Below are 16,532 nucleotides of genomic sequence, written 5' to 3'. Positions count from 1 at the left end.
AAGAAAGAAAGAAAGAAAGAAAGAAAGAAAGAAAGAAAGAAAGAAAGAAAGAAAGAAAGAAAGAAAGAAAAAGAAAATAGTAACCACTAGATGGAGCAAGATGGATGGTGTTGGAAATGGTGGGCATGTACTCGACTGCAAAGGGAAGTATATTTTGCAGAAGGATGACCTCTGAGTTGGAGACAGATGAGGGGAAGAACGATGGCTGCAGAAAGAAAACATAGATGTAGAGGAAAGACGATGGCAGAGAGCGTCTGCTTGTCAGCCTGTGTACCTAAATAATGGATGACATAGTAGAGTTGGAAATGTATGACAGGGTTCTGTGATGTGGGGAACGTTTGGGTTAGTCATTAAGAAGCACTGAAATGAATTTGAGGCAATGGGAAGGCTCTGTTCATGTAGCTCTGTCGTTATCAGTTATTAACTGTTCAAGCTGCTTTGACCCTAGGAGTTTGCAGAGGACGTGTAACACAGCCAGAAAATAATGAATTAAGCAAACCATCTACCACATAAGAAGGAATGAGAAAATCCTGTTTCGGCTTTCGATTAATAACTCAAAGGAACATTAAATAAACGGTATATCAGAGATGAATCCTGTAGATTATTCATTCATCTACCTCATATTCTTTTGAAAACATGAGCCCTTTAACACATATTCCTTTTTCTAGTAACTCTATACTGAAGATTTAATTTTGTTCCAGGCATGGTTCTTTATTATCAGGATTTGATAAGAAAGGTTTTTCTTGGATCTTAGGGCAAGCTAACACTAGAAATACTGTATGTCTCCAAATGTTTTGGGTACTTTTATTTTAAATCTTTTAATCCATTATTCATTGGACAGCAAAGTAATCTTGGTGAAATGTAAATCTGGTCATGTCATTTCTTTTATATCTGCTTAGAATCCTTAGTTCCATGTTTAGGGACAAACTCTAAATTCTACACCTAAACTGCAAAACCTCCAGTATGTTGGACACATCTCTTGCATTAAACTCCTATGGATTGGTAAGTACTTCAACCATGATGGACTTTTCCACTTCAGTTGTTTTCCATGGTTTCTCTCACAGGGTATTTTTAGACATTAATTATCTCTGAAACTCAGCATCTCATCCATTCCCACCCTACAATGATGAGTTAGATATCACATAATTTTTGTTTAATACTTTATGTATATTTTATTTTTAGTAACCTCCCTGACCATTCCCTCTGTCCCTATTGCTATGCAAACTCACTTATATGATCAATTATGAATGGAAGAGTCCCCATGCCTAAAATAAATCAGTTTTAATTGCATATCTCAATGTTTTTGTATCTGCTCCCCTGTCCGTTTTAAGCACCATGAGTGATACGCCAAAGCTCTGATGAAAGAACCATGCCTGGAATAAAGTTAAACATTCAATACAAAGCTACTAGAAAAAGGGATATGTATTAAAGGGCTCATACTTTTTCAAAAGAATATGAGGTAGATAAGTGGCACTCACTTTCTTTGGGCCTTCAGGCTGCATCCCTTACTTGTTTGCATTCTCTCTAGCTCTCTCTTTCATACATATGCACAAACATATGTATATACATACATAGGCATATAATACATGCAGGTACAATTTTTGTTTTGTCATCAGAAATAAATTAGCAGGAAGTATGTTACACATGTTCACAAACTTAGACAAAATATTTTCAGCAGGTGTCATATATCAAAGGATGAAGTAAATTCAGAGCTCATAAAAATTAAAAGGAAAAAAATTGCAGATCTAACAAAAAATTAGTCAAAATATATGAACATACAATTCTATATAGCTTTTCCATATATAAACAGATACTCAACCTTATTCTTCAGAAAAATAAAAGCTAAGCTACCTTAATACCAAATAAACTGACACTGAAACTTAAAAATCATTGATAAAACATTCTATTCACAAGGCTGTGAGGACAGAGGTCCTCTCAAATGTCCCTGGGGAATGCAAATTAGTACAAGCCATGTCGACTATGATTTCCTTTAATGTAATATAACATGCTTACATTTCATAATGTTTTGCCATTATTGTTGCTTATCCCTTGTTTTGGCAAACAAAGATCTGTAAATTTATTCTGAAAGCACATCTTTTATGACAGAAAATTACAAATATATAAAGTTATACAGTGAAGTATTGCTTGTGGTTGTAAAATATTGGAAACCAACTAAATGATCAAATATGCAGATTTGTTTAAATAATCTCTTTGCTTCTAAGGTGTTTTGATGTTTTATATTTTGGCCTGAAGAGGGGTAATTGTGTAGGATTTTGCGTGCAAAAAATCAATTTTCTTGGGGGTGTTTTTCTTTGAAACAGGTAATTTTATAATGAAATTTTCAAAACTATTAGCCTAGTTCTATACCTCTCTGTGGAAACCTTGTGTCCAGGAGATAATGGGATGACCTGTTCAAAGTATTAAAAGAAAAAATTGTAAATTATCTTAGGCACTTTCTTCATCCATGGGAAAAAATACCTGACACTTTCATGTTAAAAGAGAATAGGTTTATTTTGGTTCAGTGACCCATACTCTGACCAGGTCCTACTTCCTAACATCAGACTTAGATCTAGCACCTACTTACTCAGTCACCCTTCAAAAGCCCAGGGTACGAGCCCATGAAGGTCTGGAGGAGTATCCAAATATAAAGCACAACACAAATCAAGATACTACACTGAGCAAAACTATCCTTTAAGAAAAAATATTCAGATGAGCAAATCAGCTATAAAAGCAAAAATGTAAATAGCCCAAATAAAAATGTCAAAGCACTTGCCAGACATTTCTCTGCAGTAGTCAAAATGACCAAGTGTGTGAAAAGTTTTAAACATCACTCATCATTACAGAAAAGCCATTAATGCCACAATAAAAAGTCATCTCACAGGTGTTAGAATAGCTACTACCACAAAGGAAAACTGTGCATGTTGACAAGGAGATGGGTAAAAAGCACATCTTGTACATGATCACATAAACTATAAAAAATAATTTGCATATTCCTCAAAAATTAAAAATACAGATAGTATATAATGCAGCAATCTCTCTTCTAGGCATATATCCAAAGGAAATAAAATCATTGTATCACAGAGATACCTGAACTCCAGTGTCCATTGACATACTACATATGGTGGACAAGACACACAATCAATCTAAGTGTCCATGGATGGATGAATATATAAAGACAATTTGGAATATATACATGATAAAATATAATAATTATTAATAAATATTACATTAATACATATCTATTCCAAATATATATTTATCTGTGTGCTATACAATATTCTTCCAAAGGAGTATAGTCTATCACTTGTGGCAACAAGTGATGAAATGAAATAAAGCCACACACGAAAGACAAAGTACTGTTTGTTTTCACATATATGTGGAGTCTATAAAGCCACACTTTAACTTTAATAAAAGTATTTTTCTTACCAAATATCCATGTTTAGAACTGTTCCTTTTCCAGAGTCTTTCTTTTATTATGGTGAAATATAGAGTTGATGTGTGTCTAACAAGATTTTTATAGAACTGAATTATATTAACATTTATAATGCAGGGAGAAAGCTCACAGAGCTTGTGTGAAAATAGTTAACAAATGGTTAGAGTTCCCATTTATTAAAGTATAGTAACTTGTACTAGCACACCAAACAGGCTTAGAGCACAGTGATAAGAACTGCCTGCTTTTACATACTGAATTTGTCCTTGTATTATACATGCACAGTGATGATAGAAAGATTTAAAAAATAATAGGTTAAAATAGTTAAGAATAGATTATGAACATTTTAATATTCACTGAACAAAATTTTGCTACATACACTCTATAATAACAAATATGAATCTTGTTAAATTTTTTTAATTTTAAAGAGAATAAAAAATAAAAAAATTTAAAACGATACAGAATTTCAAAACAAGATGATAGGAAATCAACAATGGTTGTTATATTGCTTATTGTTATCTTCAAAGTAGTTGTTCAGATTACCAGATATAGGCAGGCAAGATTGATCAAAAAAATTAATGATTAATTGTTTCTTTCAACAAACCAATAGAAATTAGTAGTATAATTATCTTAGCTATTGTGTGTGTGTGTATATTTCCCTTTCTTCTTTCTTTCATTCTTTTTATCTTTCCCCCATCCCAGTTATTCAATGTGGCTTTAAAAGTATACATTGTAATGAACACTTTCACTAAGAATTAATACTAACAATATAAATGGATAAATATCTTACACGTAGGTCACTCTTTTAAATGCTGCAGTGTTTATTGAAAAGGAAAGCAGACCTGATATTTTATCTATTTCTAAAAGATAGTCCAGTAGTTAATCTACAATTCTGCCATTAAAATCAAGCTAAGAAGAGAGGTTTGGCCAAGTGTATGAAGCTTGATTAATGTTGGTTGAGAAATAGCATGAAATGCAGAACCATCAAACTTGACTGTCAAATACATAGCATAAGTCAGTCAAAGCAGCCTTGCCCTCTCTTGAGTGATTTGGGAAATGAAATATGATTTGTTTTTCCCAAGCTTCAGATCTTGCAATGTCTCTTAATAGACTCTGAAATCCACTTGACTGTAGACATGGCCCGTGTTTTAGAATTTAAATCCACATTACCTAACATTTATGATTCTAAAATACTGAGATTATCCTTGGGGTGCTTTTTCAAATTCAAGTTCCAATATTATCCCAACATTTTTGGATTCTGGAAAATAAAGATCTCAGATATGTGTCTTTCATTACATATAGAAATTGAGTAATATATTTTTATTCATCTTTGAAAATATTTTCTGTAACTATAGGTTCCAAAAGTATTGATGTATCATCCCACTACCAAACTGAGAATGGATTGTAATAAAGAAAAAGAGAGGGCTGGGGATATAGCTCAGTGGCATAAGTGCCAGCCTGGCAAGCAAGAGGTCCTGAGTTCAATCCCTGGTACTTCAAAAAAAAAAAAAGAAAAAGAAAAGAAAAAATATTTAACATTTCATTGAGTGAAATATTTATGATTGTAAATGATACTAGGTTTTATATTGTCAAACACACAATCAATAAAGTAATATTCCAAAATATCGTTTAAAATTTCAACAAGCGAATAAACATCTTTTAGTCACATGTTTTTCAGGGGAAAAATCTCTTAACATCATATATTCAATCTTATATTCCATAGAAAGCTTCCCTGATTATCTTGTAATTTAATGCCCTGATTAAGAAGATTCCAGTTGATTGTTAGATCCACAGCAAGATATAATTACAATAAAAGCCACTAGAATATATATCTCAGCAAAATTCAGCAGCGACCATAATGAGAAAATTTAAATTTTCCTTTACTTTCTCTGTAAATAAAGAATACAGAAGGGGAAAACACAAATTATTGAAAGACAATTATGTTAAATTCCTAACACTGCATAAAATACTTATTAATGAAGAGGACATGTGCGTGTCCCCACGGGTACAGGCGTCGGTCTGGCTTGTAGAATCTCTGCTCCCTTTCTACAAGCAGCGGACCCTATCTGCTCCTAGGCTTGCAGAAGTTTCTTTTGTCACTGCTGGATCCTTCCTAGAGTACGTACCCTATACATGCTAACTCAGTCTTGGGATCTACCAGCTCTGACTCAGCTGTGGGAACTGCTCCAAAAAGAGAATCAGACATTGTCTTAATGGTTCTCCTTCTGGATTTGGGGATTAAATGCACAAAAAGTTCATAGCAGGCCACACTGTGAAAAACAGTGTTGAGGGAGAGGGGAAGTCTTGATGAATAAGTGTACTGCAAACTCTTTCAGAGTGCAGACACAGGAAAGGAAGGTCCTCGACTTCCCTGCACTGAAAAGAGAGCCTGGAGGCTGGGCTATCACTGAGTTTGGGAGACAAAGTGGATTACTAGAGAATCCTCCACAGTTGGTAGACACACTGTGATGGAGTTTAGAGCTCTGTCGTGAGGTTTCTCACTCAGCTTTGCTCCCTATACCTTGCTGCTCCCTCACAGAGGTTATCCTTTGGCATCTGGACTCCGGAATTACAATGATCAGAAGCTTCCACAAGTAATTCGTAATAACTAAGTTATGTTACATTAACTGATTTATAATTCAAAGATTATATAGTAGAGTTAATCTGAAGGGTCAAATACAAACTTACTTTTGCAATAAGAACTTTAAAGAAAGATACACATGTGTTCTTGTAATTTTATAGATAGTTCCTCTATGTATGTTATATCTAGATTGTCATAAAATTTGATCATTTTTGACAGTCCTACCATTATTTGGGGGGATTTAATATTTAATCTTGTGTTCTTACAACTTTTCACTGCAGAAAATGCATCTATTGTTGTAAGTGCGGCCATCCGTTCCACAGACCGGATCCAGTTCTTTGGTACACATATGTAGGTGCTGTGCATATCTAGTACAGTTTGGCTGAAAAGCATAAAGTGGTAACATAGAGTTTATCAGATTAAGTATCTTTTTGAGTAAAATATTCTTTATAAAAATGGCATACATTTAAGCGGAACAAATATATCCAATATTGAGGTTTAAAAAGAAACATTGCAGTAACTGCAGTTCAACTCAATATGACATACTATTGACAAGTTTTGCAAATTCAGGTTTTTTTATAAAAAAGCATTATACATTTTTTATAACATCTATTCTGCCACAATTTCTCTTCCTACTCAGGTCATACCTCCTCTATTATCCTATAAGAAATAATGAAATTTTAATTTTTTATTTTTAATTCTCCTTTCTTCCTCCATAATTTCAGTATACATGTATATATTTGGGCATGTGTGACTTTGCATCTATGTGTAAACTCACATGTAAATATATACTTTCATACATACATAATTTTAGTGTCGGTAATATTGGTATTTGACAGAACAATATAAGTGTGTATTCTGCTAAATTTTCTTTTTCAACTTCTTTGCAATATTTATTCAGTTATTAAAAATTGCATTTTATTTTCTTCATATCCATATAATATTGTACAACTTACATATTTGCAAACTATCATTCAATCCATCGTTAAGTGTATAATTAGGTACAGATTTTCCCATCTTCTTGCTTTCGTGGGGTAAATGATTCTACTTTAAAACCCATTAGAAACATTACCTGGTTGTGTATGATAAGATTAAAAAAATATATGCCTTTTAATAGAAAGTTTGAATGAGGTATTTTTTACCTTCTGTATAGTACCAATCAGTTTTCTATAACCAGAAAGATTATTTTTTAAATTTTTTGCAATAAAAATACGGGGTTTTTGTTTTAGCTTTTTGTTCTGCTTTTGTTTTATTCTTTTAAAGACCATTATGATGCAAATTTTCTTCTGTGAAATTTGCTATTAAGATTTATAATAAAATAGCTAAAATTTTACCTTTTAATCTCCACATTAATCAATATTAACTTACCTCCTCAGAATGCATTCCTGAAGGTGAAAAAGCAGTTTCTGTAGCCAGAACATGAAAGAAAAATTTAAAAATCAGAATAAAATCACATTTGTGGTGGGAAACACACACATTTTTAGTGTCAGAAACCTATATAAGCTTTTTACTTGAAAGTGAGGTGAGTTCTATGGATATATGAAGACAACATATTTACATACTGACTTCAAATCTTGAAGAATTTTGTAATTCCCCAGTCAATATCACTTTTGAAAATAATTGTCTGTACTTTTTTTATTAATTTCCAAAGCTTTTCTTTGATGAAACTATACTATTTTATTTAATTTATAAGACAGAGCAAATAATGCCTTCCATAGTAAATGACATAATATTAAGAAAATGCATTAGTATTTAATTACTTAACCAAGCTATAATATCTTGCATCTATACAACAGCTCACATTTATTTTAGTCTCAAGTTGTCAAGCCACTTTGAGCTTAAGAAAGATAACTTGTCAGAGGAAGGATAGCGTTATCTCCTTACAAACGGCCTTGACATGGAGGACTCGGCTGGCAAACAGCAAGTGAGTTTTGAAGGAACACCAGCTCTGACAGGCATCATCACCCCCATTCTTTGAATTGCACAACCATGGAATTTGATTCCCACAGTGAGGAGTTAGGGAGGAAGATAAATATCTTTAGACAAAGATGAACAAAAACCTAAGTTGTATTAACTATTCACTTACTACATATATATAGATAGATAGATTTTTTTAAGAGACAGGATCTCATCGTGTTGCCTAGTCAAGCCTTAAATGCCTAAGCTTAAGGTATCCCCCACCCTCAGGATTCCATTGCTGAGACTACAGGTGCACACCACTGTACCCACCTTCTACTACCCACTCTAACTGACCTCTTTACCTCCCCTTTTCTAAACTGGGAAATAAGAAAGAGCAATTCACTAACGGATTTTAAGAAGGCATCTCTCCAGTTAAAGCATTCCAAACCCAGCAAAACAAACTTAATTTTCCGGGACCACAGTAGTTATTTCATGAATTTTATGCTTCCCAGAGACACAGAACTTACCAGAAAAAATAAAAAATGCCAAGGCAGTGATGGCAATAACTTTGATCCATGATTTAAGGAAAGGCATTTCATCGAGCCTGCAGAAGAAATCTTTGGAAATGTTTGTAAGATGTAGCTAAATGAAAGTTTCTTAAAGGTAAACAAACCGCTCCCCTGCCGCCCACCAAACCTAATTATGGTAAACTGTTCTCTTGATTCTTCCCCCAACCCTCAGAATCACAGCATGTGAAAAGAAAGCCTTCTGGAGACTTGAGAGAAACTTCAGGACAAATCCTCTTTGCACATTTAGAAAAGAGCTTTCTCCTGTCTCAATGCTTGAAGCAGCCCACAGGAGGTTGGTTGCATTTGAGTGAACATTCTCAGTAAAATCTGTTTTTGCTTTTTGTTTTTCTTTTTTTCTCTCAAAAAACATAAACAGTTATTTCAGGAAAGAAGGACCTGGAGAAGTCCTTATAGCAGTGCTAGGTTCCAGGACATCTCTGTAGAGTCCTGACCTCACCTACCTCAAGTAGAGAGAACAGTGGAAAGACAGCAGCCCTTCTGGGACTATGTCTATTCTGCTTGCCTTTCCTTCTCAGGAGCATGCATCTAGCTGAGCAGTCTCTTTTATTGATTTGTGAGTGGGAAGGTTGAAGGGGGGAAAGACAGATAGCCTCAGGAAGATAAGACATGGAGGCATTCTGTGTCCTCCTGCAGACCGTGAAGAGCGTCATGAGAGGTGCCTATCAAATATTTTTCACTATATCTATCAGTAGGAGCTGTACGGATAATTTGATCTCATGAACCCAGAAGTAGAGGTAAGATATAAAGTAATGAATTTTGTTACAGATCTTAAGACAGAGAAGACATAGGAAAGCTTTCCAAGCAAATGAGCTCAAAAGGGACAAGAGAGTCAAGAGAATTAACTCTTAATAGATAAGTCCCAGTCCTTGTAGTTTTGTAAAGCTCCTAAATGAAACTTAGATGCAAGCAGGCATGGGAAGACCAGGGTAAGCACAAAGGATATAAATACCTACAGTAAGAGACACAGTGGCCCAGCGACTGAAGCTGGCTCCAGATGAGGCCATTAAGTAATTTGTCATTTATCTCAAAGGTATGGGGGAGGCTCAGAAGGAATTTCCAGTAAGGAAAAGATTTAAATATTTTCCCCCTGGTTAACCTGATACAGCCTGATACATACTGTAGTATGGTGGAAAGATCTTTGAGTACTCAGCTCAAGTCACACGTACCTCTGAATAATCTGCACTCAATATATATTCAAAGACAATCTGTGAAAATTTTATAAGAAAAGCAAGAGTCTATACTACCTGAAAAAACATGTTCCCTCTCTCCACTTCCCAGATCAGTACAACAGATACTATTTCAGACCACTTCAGCCTCGAGAGGACTCCTTTCCATGCAGTTTCCATGCAGATTTTCTTCTCAAAAACAGGACTTCAGCCCTTCTCATCTATTCCCTAGCTGCTTCATACCACGGCTAAGTCCTGCGCAAGTGCACTGCACAAATGAAGACTTCCTGCTTCACCAGCTCCCAGTTATGGAATGTAAACTCTATTCTAGTGCGTCCTCCTGTCAATATTGCACCTCTGCAGCTCTCCTCTGTGTTATGAGCTAGTGATCTACACCAGCAGAGGCACTTCTACTGACTTCTAGGCCAGTGATTCACTTTTAGAAAATCTTCTACTCCAAGAATATGGGTGTCTCTCAGAAACAAGTTTGCCATTTTCCCCATGCTTAGCTCCAAATATACAGCTGAGAGATTCTGCCATCAAGAAACAGGCTATTAAAAAATCAGCCTTTGATTTCTGGCCAAAGGAAGTGATTTCATATATAATAGCTTATTAGTAAGTTTAAACCTGACATCCCTCTCAAAGGTAGCAGAGGCTTTTGAGAATGGAATTGAAGGGATATTCATAGGTCTCTTAAAGACAGAGCTTATAAGCAGGTCAGATACAAAAACCAAACTGCATGGGAAATACTACAAAGAATCAACAACTGGGATCTCATCCTATTGAAAAGTTTCTTCACATCTAAAGAAATCACGAGCAGAGTAAAAAGAAAATCCACAAACTTGGAAAAAATTTTAGTTGACTGTCCCTCGGACAAAGGTCTTCTACCTAGAACATATAAAGAATTGAAAAACATCAGCCCCTGCCCCATTCAAAGATCCAGTCCAAAATTCGGCAGCTGAGATGAATACACACTTCTCAGATAAAGAAATACAAATGGTAAATAAATACATGAGAGAATGTTCAACATTATTAGTCATCCTATAAATGCAAATTAAAACAACACTGAGATTTCATCTCACCCCAATAAGAATGGCTATCATTAAGAAATCAATTAATAACAAATGCTGGTGACACTGTGGAGAAATAGGAACTCTTCTCCACTACTGGCAGGAATGTAGACCAGTGAAACCACTGTGGAAATCAGTTTGGAGGTTCCCCAGCAAACTAGGTCTAGAGATTCTGTTCAACCAAGCTATTCCTCTTCTGGGTATCTTCCCAGAAGATCTGAAAACATCATATCACAGCTATATGTGTGTACCCATGTTTGTAGCAGTTCAACTTGTAATTGCTAAATTGTGGTGGCAACCCAAATGTCCATCCACTGAGGAGTGGATCAAGAAATTGTGGTACTTTTATATAATGGAATATTACTCAACTATAAAGAAAGATAAACTCAAGACTTTTACAGGTAAATGGTCACAACTAGAGACCACAATCATAAGTGAAATAAACCAGACCTCCACGTGTAAGCAACGTATTGTCCCACTAGTGTAAGAACCTGAAAAAGTGAATAAAAATTAGGAGGTATGATAGACATTGTGAAATGAAAGGAAAATTCTCAAAAGTAAAGAGCAACTGGGATGAGGGAAAAGAGCAAAGAAAGAAGGGGAAATTATGTATGTATGTATATACAGGATAGCTAACATAGTTGTACTACTGACTTCTATCACTTTACTGAAGGGAACAGTTAATGATTACTTATTTGATCTATCTTGCATATCTCTATTTGTTTTCCTCAGAAACCACTTTGAAGATAGCAATACGTAATACAACAACCATTGCTAATTTCCTACCACTTTGTCTGTAACTCTGTATTGCTTGTATTGTTCAAATGCTATTTTGTAAATGGATGTCTGTTACTATGTTTTCCTTCTTTTATTTTTAAAATAAATTTTAAAAAAGAATCAAAAAAAGCTGATGAGTGATAAAGATATAAAAGCCATAGTGGTAGAAAGGAAATGAAATACCAGATGTAATTACAAGCTACCATGATTTAAGAGTATTTAATTAAACAAGTAAAATTTTAACAAGTATTATTAGCAACTCAGTCAATATATTTGGAGAAATCAATACTTTTAATATCATGTTCCATATAGAAAATAATATTTATTAAGTAAACTGAAATAAAGAGAAGTGTTACCTGTCATTAGCAGCAGCTTGGAGAGTCAAGGTGCTTCCATCACACAACCATTTGTATAACTAGAGGAATCATATTTCACCAATATGCCATAATATGAAGGGTAAGTATTTAATGACTACAATTTTATTCTGTTTCTAAACCATAGAGATCAACAGCAACAATGAGGGCCAGTAGAGTCTACAGATAATATTAGCTTTGGGTAGGAGTTGACACAAATAGATATAACAGGTCATTTTCTATTGGATATTCCCTCCTCTAACGCCTTATATCCCATACTCTGAAGATAATCTTTTAAGAGCAAGAGAAGGTCTCCAGTTAAGTGGTGGTACATGAAAATGGATGATTCAGGTTCTGTCCAGGCCTCTCTGGCTTTACACTTACCTCCATCTCTCATAGTCACCAGGAAGGACCTGGATTAGAACCTGAACTGCAAACTTTCTTCCATAACTATGATCAGGCAAAGGTCATGGGAACATGAGCTTCCATGTCAAGTCACTTAGACTCCAAGGAAGCACAGTTACTAAAAGAAAGACAAATAACAGAGCACAGAAAACCAGTGAACACAATTATTGCAAAAACAAGCACACATCTGAAATAAATATAAATAATATACTTTGAGCTCTTGTATATAGAACTTTAGATCAAATAAACAGAACAAACTTTCTTTTTAAGCACACAAGAAACATTTGTAAAAATATACCATGTTTTAGGCCATAAAGGAAGCTTCAGTGGAGTATGCCTATGTCTTTAACCATTAATTTAAAAATGAAGCATTATAATGTTTCATTATAAAGATAACTTTAAATAATCTTTAGCTCTACAATTTTTATATTATTATAAATTACAGTAATAATTATAGTAATTACTCTATAATTACAGTAATTATTGTATCTATAAGTGCTGAAGACTAGGATTTTGTGGAGGCATCTGCTCAAATCAGAAAAATTATCCAGGAAAGAAGAATAATATACTTTCATCTTTTATATGTTTATAATATCATTCTATAAATCAACACTGGAAAATCCTTAATTTCCTAAAGGAAAATCAACAAAATACAAAGCTTTTAGAACTTAGGAGATTTTTAATTGCACTATCATGTTGTCTAATTTCAAAGATGATATCGTACACATATCCTCATTTTAAGTGATTTTCTTTTCATCGTAATAATGGAAGTGACACATAGACCCAAAGACCCAGTCACAAAAATTTTAATCTGTGCTTCCTAATTTGTTCCTTGAATTTTTAATCTCCTCCAAAGAAAACTTTGTAGAATATTTCATGAATGACTTTTGTTATACCGTGGGTATCCACTTTAGTCTGGCCATACCCCACCTATGGATGGGAAGCATCTTAACTCTGCTCACACCATCCTTTGAACCTTACCTTCCATTTGAAGACTTTGGAAATCAGCATTTTCCTAATTTGATTAATTAAGACTCATGAGAAGTACCGTTAGAAATTCCAGCTTTCAGGTTTCTCCAGTCTAGATTCTAATTCAATAGGACTGGGGAAAAGGCCATAGAATCATATCAAATATCTCCTACTTTCCCTACCTCCCAGATTCTATCTGATTTTATCTTTGGGTGCACAATGTCATTAAGAGATATTCAGCTAGATCTGATCATTAGCATTATTCTAATAGCAGTAGTTCAACACAAATTCTTTCAGGCATTTCATGTTCACCAAAATGGACTCCATAATGTCACTTAATCAGTGGAATTTTCACTTTATCAGGTGTTGCATGAAACATGGATTAAATACTATTTGCAGAAAGATTCAAATGATTTAGGATACACTGGCACAGACTGTCACAACTCTCCACCCAATTCCTTTGGTTCTTCACTCATTGACCTTTTAAATAGCAACATGTGTGATGGCCAGTGGAAAGGAATTCTGAAGCATCTCTCTACTAGTGCTGAAATATTTGGCCTCCACTTTCCCATGGAGCTTCTTGGCCTGAATTATTCATCTGGCCCCCTGCAAGCACAACCTGGCCAGAACATTTAGTCCCCACCTGTTAGTGTGCTGTACTCTTCACCATGATCTTTGCTCAGATACAGCCTTGTCACTGCCTTGAAATTTGAAATTTGGAGATAATAATCTTGCCAAATATAACTATGCATAACAAAATTTTCCCTTCCTAGTCAGAGATTCTAATTAATCTCTTGGCAATATGGAGAAAAGATGACCTGATATTTCCATGCATATTGCATTTTTAATGTTTACAGGTGGTTATATGCTCAGAATAAAACTGACCAATTTAAGGTTTCTTATGCTGTGGTAACTTCTCCTGAAACTTTGGAAGCCCATATATTGCATGCCATTAAATCTGCATAAACAGATGAGATAATAGTAGATACTAGCCCTGCAATTCTTAATTCTATGCATACAGTGAGTATGTATGCAGATAATAGATACTTTTGGTGTCTGTTATGCAATAGGGAAAATTTTGAAACACAGGGGATGTTTTACTTTAATAGGAACTAAATTATCTCATGGAAAATGTATAGCTGCTTTGTTAGAAGCTTTAACACTACCCACTCGTATATTAGTAATACATTAGGGATCACAGAAGGAAGAATGATGTAAATTATGAAGACAATGATTTCTAAAATATTTATTTCTATTTGTATATGTTTGTGGTACACGATTACATTGATCATGGGGAACTGGCATATGTATACAACACTTAACTCTTTTTACATCTTCCCCTCTCCTTTTTCCCCCTCCCTTCTTCTCTTGGTCTTTTTCCTTTTGGAAAAGACCTGGCTCTATGTTTCATATTTTCTTTTATTTTCCCTTTATTTTGTTTACAGTTTCATTTTCTTATTTAAGAAAAACCATGAGATATTTGAGCTTGTGTGTCTAATTTATTTCACTTAAGATTTTGGTCTCAGGGTGCATCTATTTTCCTACAAATATCTCACATTTATCCTAAATGGCAAAGTGTACTCGCTGTGTATAAATACATTTTTTTTTTTCATTCATCTGCTGATGGACATTTAGATAGCTTCCAAGATTTAGCTAGTATGGATTGTGTAGCTATAAGCATGAGTATGCACATATCGTTGTAATATGATGTCTTTAACTCCTTTTTTCTTACAAAGGCAGACAGGCTGCTAATAGCACATAGCAGGAATTGGAAAAAAAAAAAAAGGCTCTTAGATAAAAACTTAGATCGTCAACATCATCAACCTCCAGAGTTATAGATCATCAGTCTCCAGAGTTATAGATCATTAAGCTCCAGAGTTATAACTCTGTAGGCTTGGATTACAGAACACTGCATATGGGCCTAACAAATGGTATTTATGTATTAATCATTTTAAAACATAAGCATATCAGATCCAGGTGTGGTCCCAACTACAGAGAGCCTATAAATATTCTTCTTCTCTCACATCACTAACTTTTGAATTTTTTTCCTTTACCTACTTGTAGGGATAGCTTTGATAATGTCTACAAGAGGCAAATTCTTGATCTGTCAGGACACAGGAACAGTCTATGCATTATCTCTTCTGAATCTTTTGTTTTCTTTACACAAAGATCTTTGAAAGACTCCTCAACATCACAGGAGTACGTAAGGAAGTAACAGGGAATAAGACAGCCACAGTCTCCTTTTTTGCCATTTCTTTTTTTTTGAGGAAGATGACATGAGTCATAAGTTATGGTGACTTTATGTGTAGAATTGCTATCATGATGTCCTTAGATCAGGTCCTTCTAAAAATTGTTCCTGTTTCTCTTAAGGGTAAACAGAATATTCAAAAGTGCATGTATTCCTAAATGCAACACAGAAGATTGCTATCTTTGGGAGTTTTCCTTATCTATTTGTTAGCATGCTTATTTCCTGTTGATTTAGGGATGGAATAATAAAAGAGATACTTTTCCTTAAGGAGGAATAAAAGCATGTGGAAATTGGAGGTTGTAACTGTTCTTTCTCAAGTGGAAGAATCCAGGAAATTATTCCTCCTTCCAGTACTGTTTATTGAAACTCTGTGGGACTATTCAAATATTCTTAAATTTCTCTATAATGTTCTTTAAAGGTGAGTAAGAAGTGGCAGCAGGGTGTTGAGGGGGAGCTAAACAATAGTCCCTAGGATACTGTGCAGTCTCTCACTGGAGAAACAAGTCAAATGCTTCATTGCCGGCATGCTATGCTATGTTTCCCATCTGTATTGTTTTTTCAAGCTAAACAAATTGATGCCAGCCAGGCTATTAAATGTTATATAAAATCTAAACAGAACTGAAGAATGCTGAAAGTAGACATTGCTGAGAAGTGTCGAAAGTGAACCAGGAAGGATGGCTGGATATGTTGCTCAGTGAGACAGTGCTTGCATAGCATGCTCAGGGTTCCGGGTCCCTCTCTCAGCAATACAACAAGAAAATTAATTACTAAAATGAAATAAAAGGTTAACTAGGCTTCCAGACCACTGATGTAATGGAGGCCAAACCATTATAAATTAAATGGAAGGGTGAACAAAGATGTGGACAAGGCATTACTACACTGCTGGGTTCAGCTACCCCTGATTTGCCCACACTGCTCATCACTTGTGAGACAGATCCTACAAGAAACCAGACTGCAAGTGAGCCGCTCGGAGCATCAAATCTCACTTGTGCCTTCCTCCTGGCCCTTGGACTACAGAGCGCAGGCATTTGTTTTTCTTTCTTT

General features: G+C 34.8%; 1 protein-coding gene across 8 annotated transcripts in view; it reads right to left on the bottom strand.

Moving 5' to 3' along the window:
- The window catches only part of LOC102007544 (seminal plasma acrosin inhibitor A1-like), a 44,212-nt gene that overhangs the window by 22,690 nt on the left and 4,990 nt on the right, over positions 1–16,532 (bottom strand). For 2 of the 8 annotated variants that reach the window (XM_013512383.1, XM_005380645.2), the window contains 4 exons: positions 12,251–12,389; positions 8,438–8,527; positions 7,380–7,417; positions 6,278–6,393 (listed from right to left, as the gene is read on the bottom strand). In XM_013512383.1, the coding sequence (XP_013367837.1) occupies positions 6,278–6,393; positions 7,380–7,417; positions 8,438–8,527; positions 12,251–12,263 (257 nt within the window). In that variant the 5' untranslated portion in view covers positions 12,264–12,389. The other 6 variants (XM_013512384.1, XM_005380648.1, XM_005380649.1 and 3 more) reach the window with 6 other exon arrangements.

The sequence above is a fragment of the Chinchilla lanigera genome, unplaced genomic scaffold (genome assembly GCF_000276665.1).
Source record: "Chinchilla lanigera isolate Chin_1 unplaced genomic scaffold, ChiLan1.0 scaffold00014, whole genome shotgun sequence".
Classification (NCBI taxonomy): domain Eukaryota; kingdom Metazoa; phylum Chordata; class Mammalia; order Rodentia; family Chinchillidae; genus Chinchilla; species Chinchilla lanigera.
This window is presented reverse-complemented; position numbering and strand designations above follow the sequence as displayed.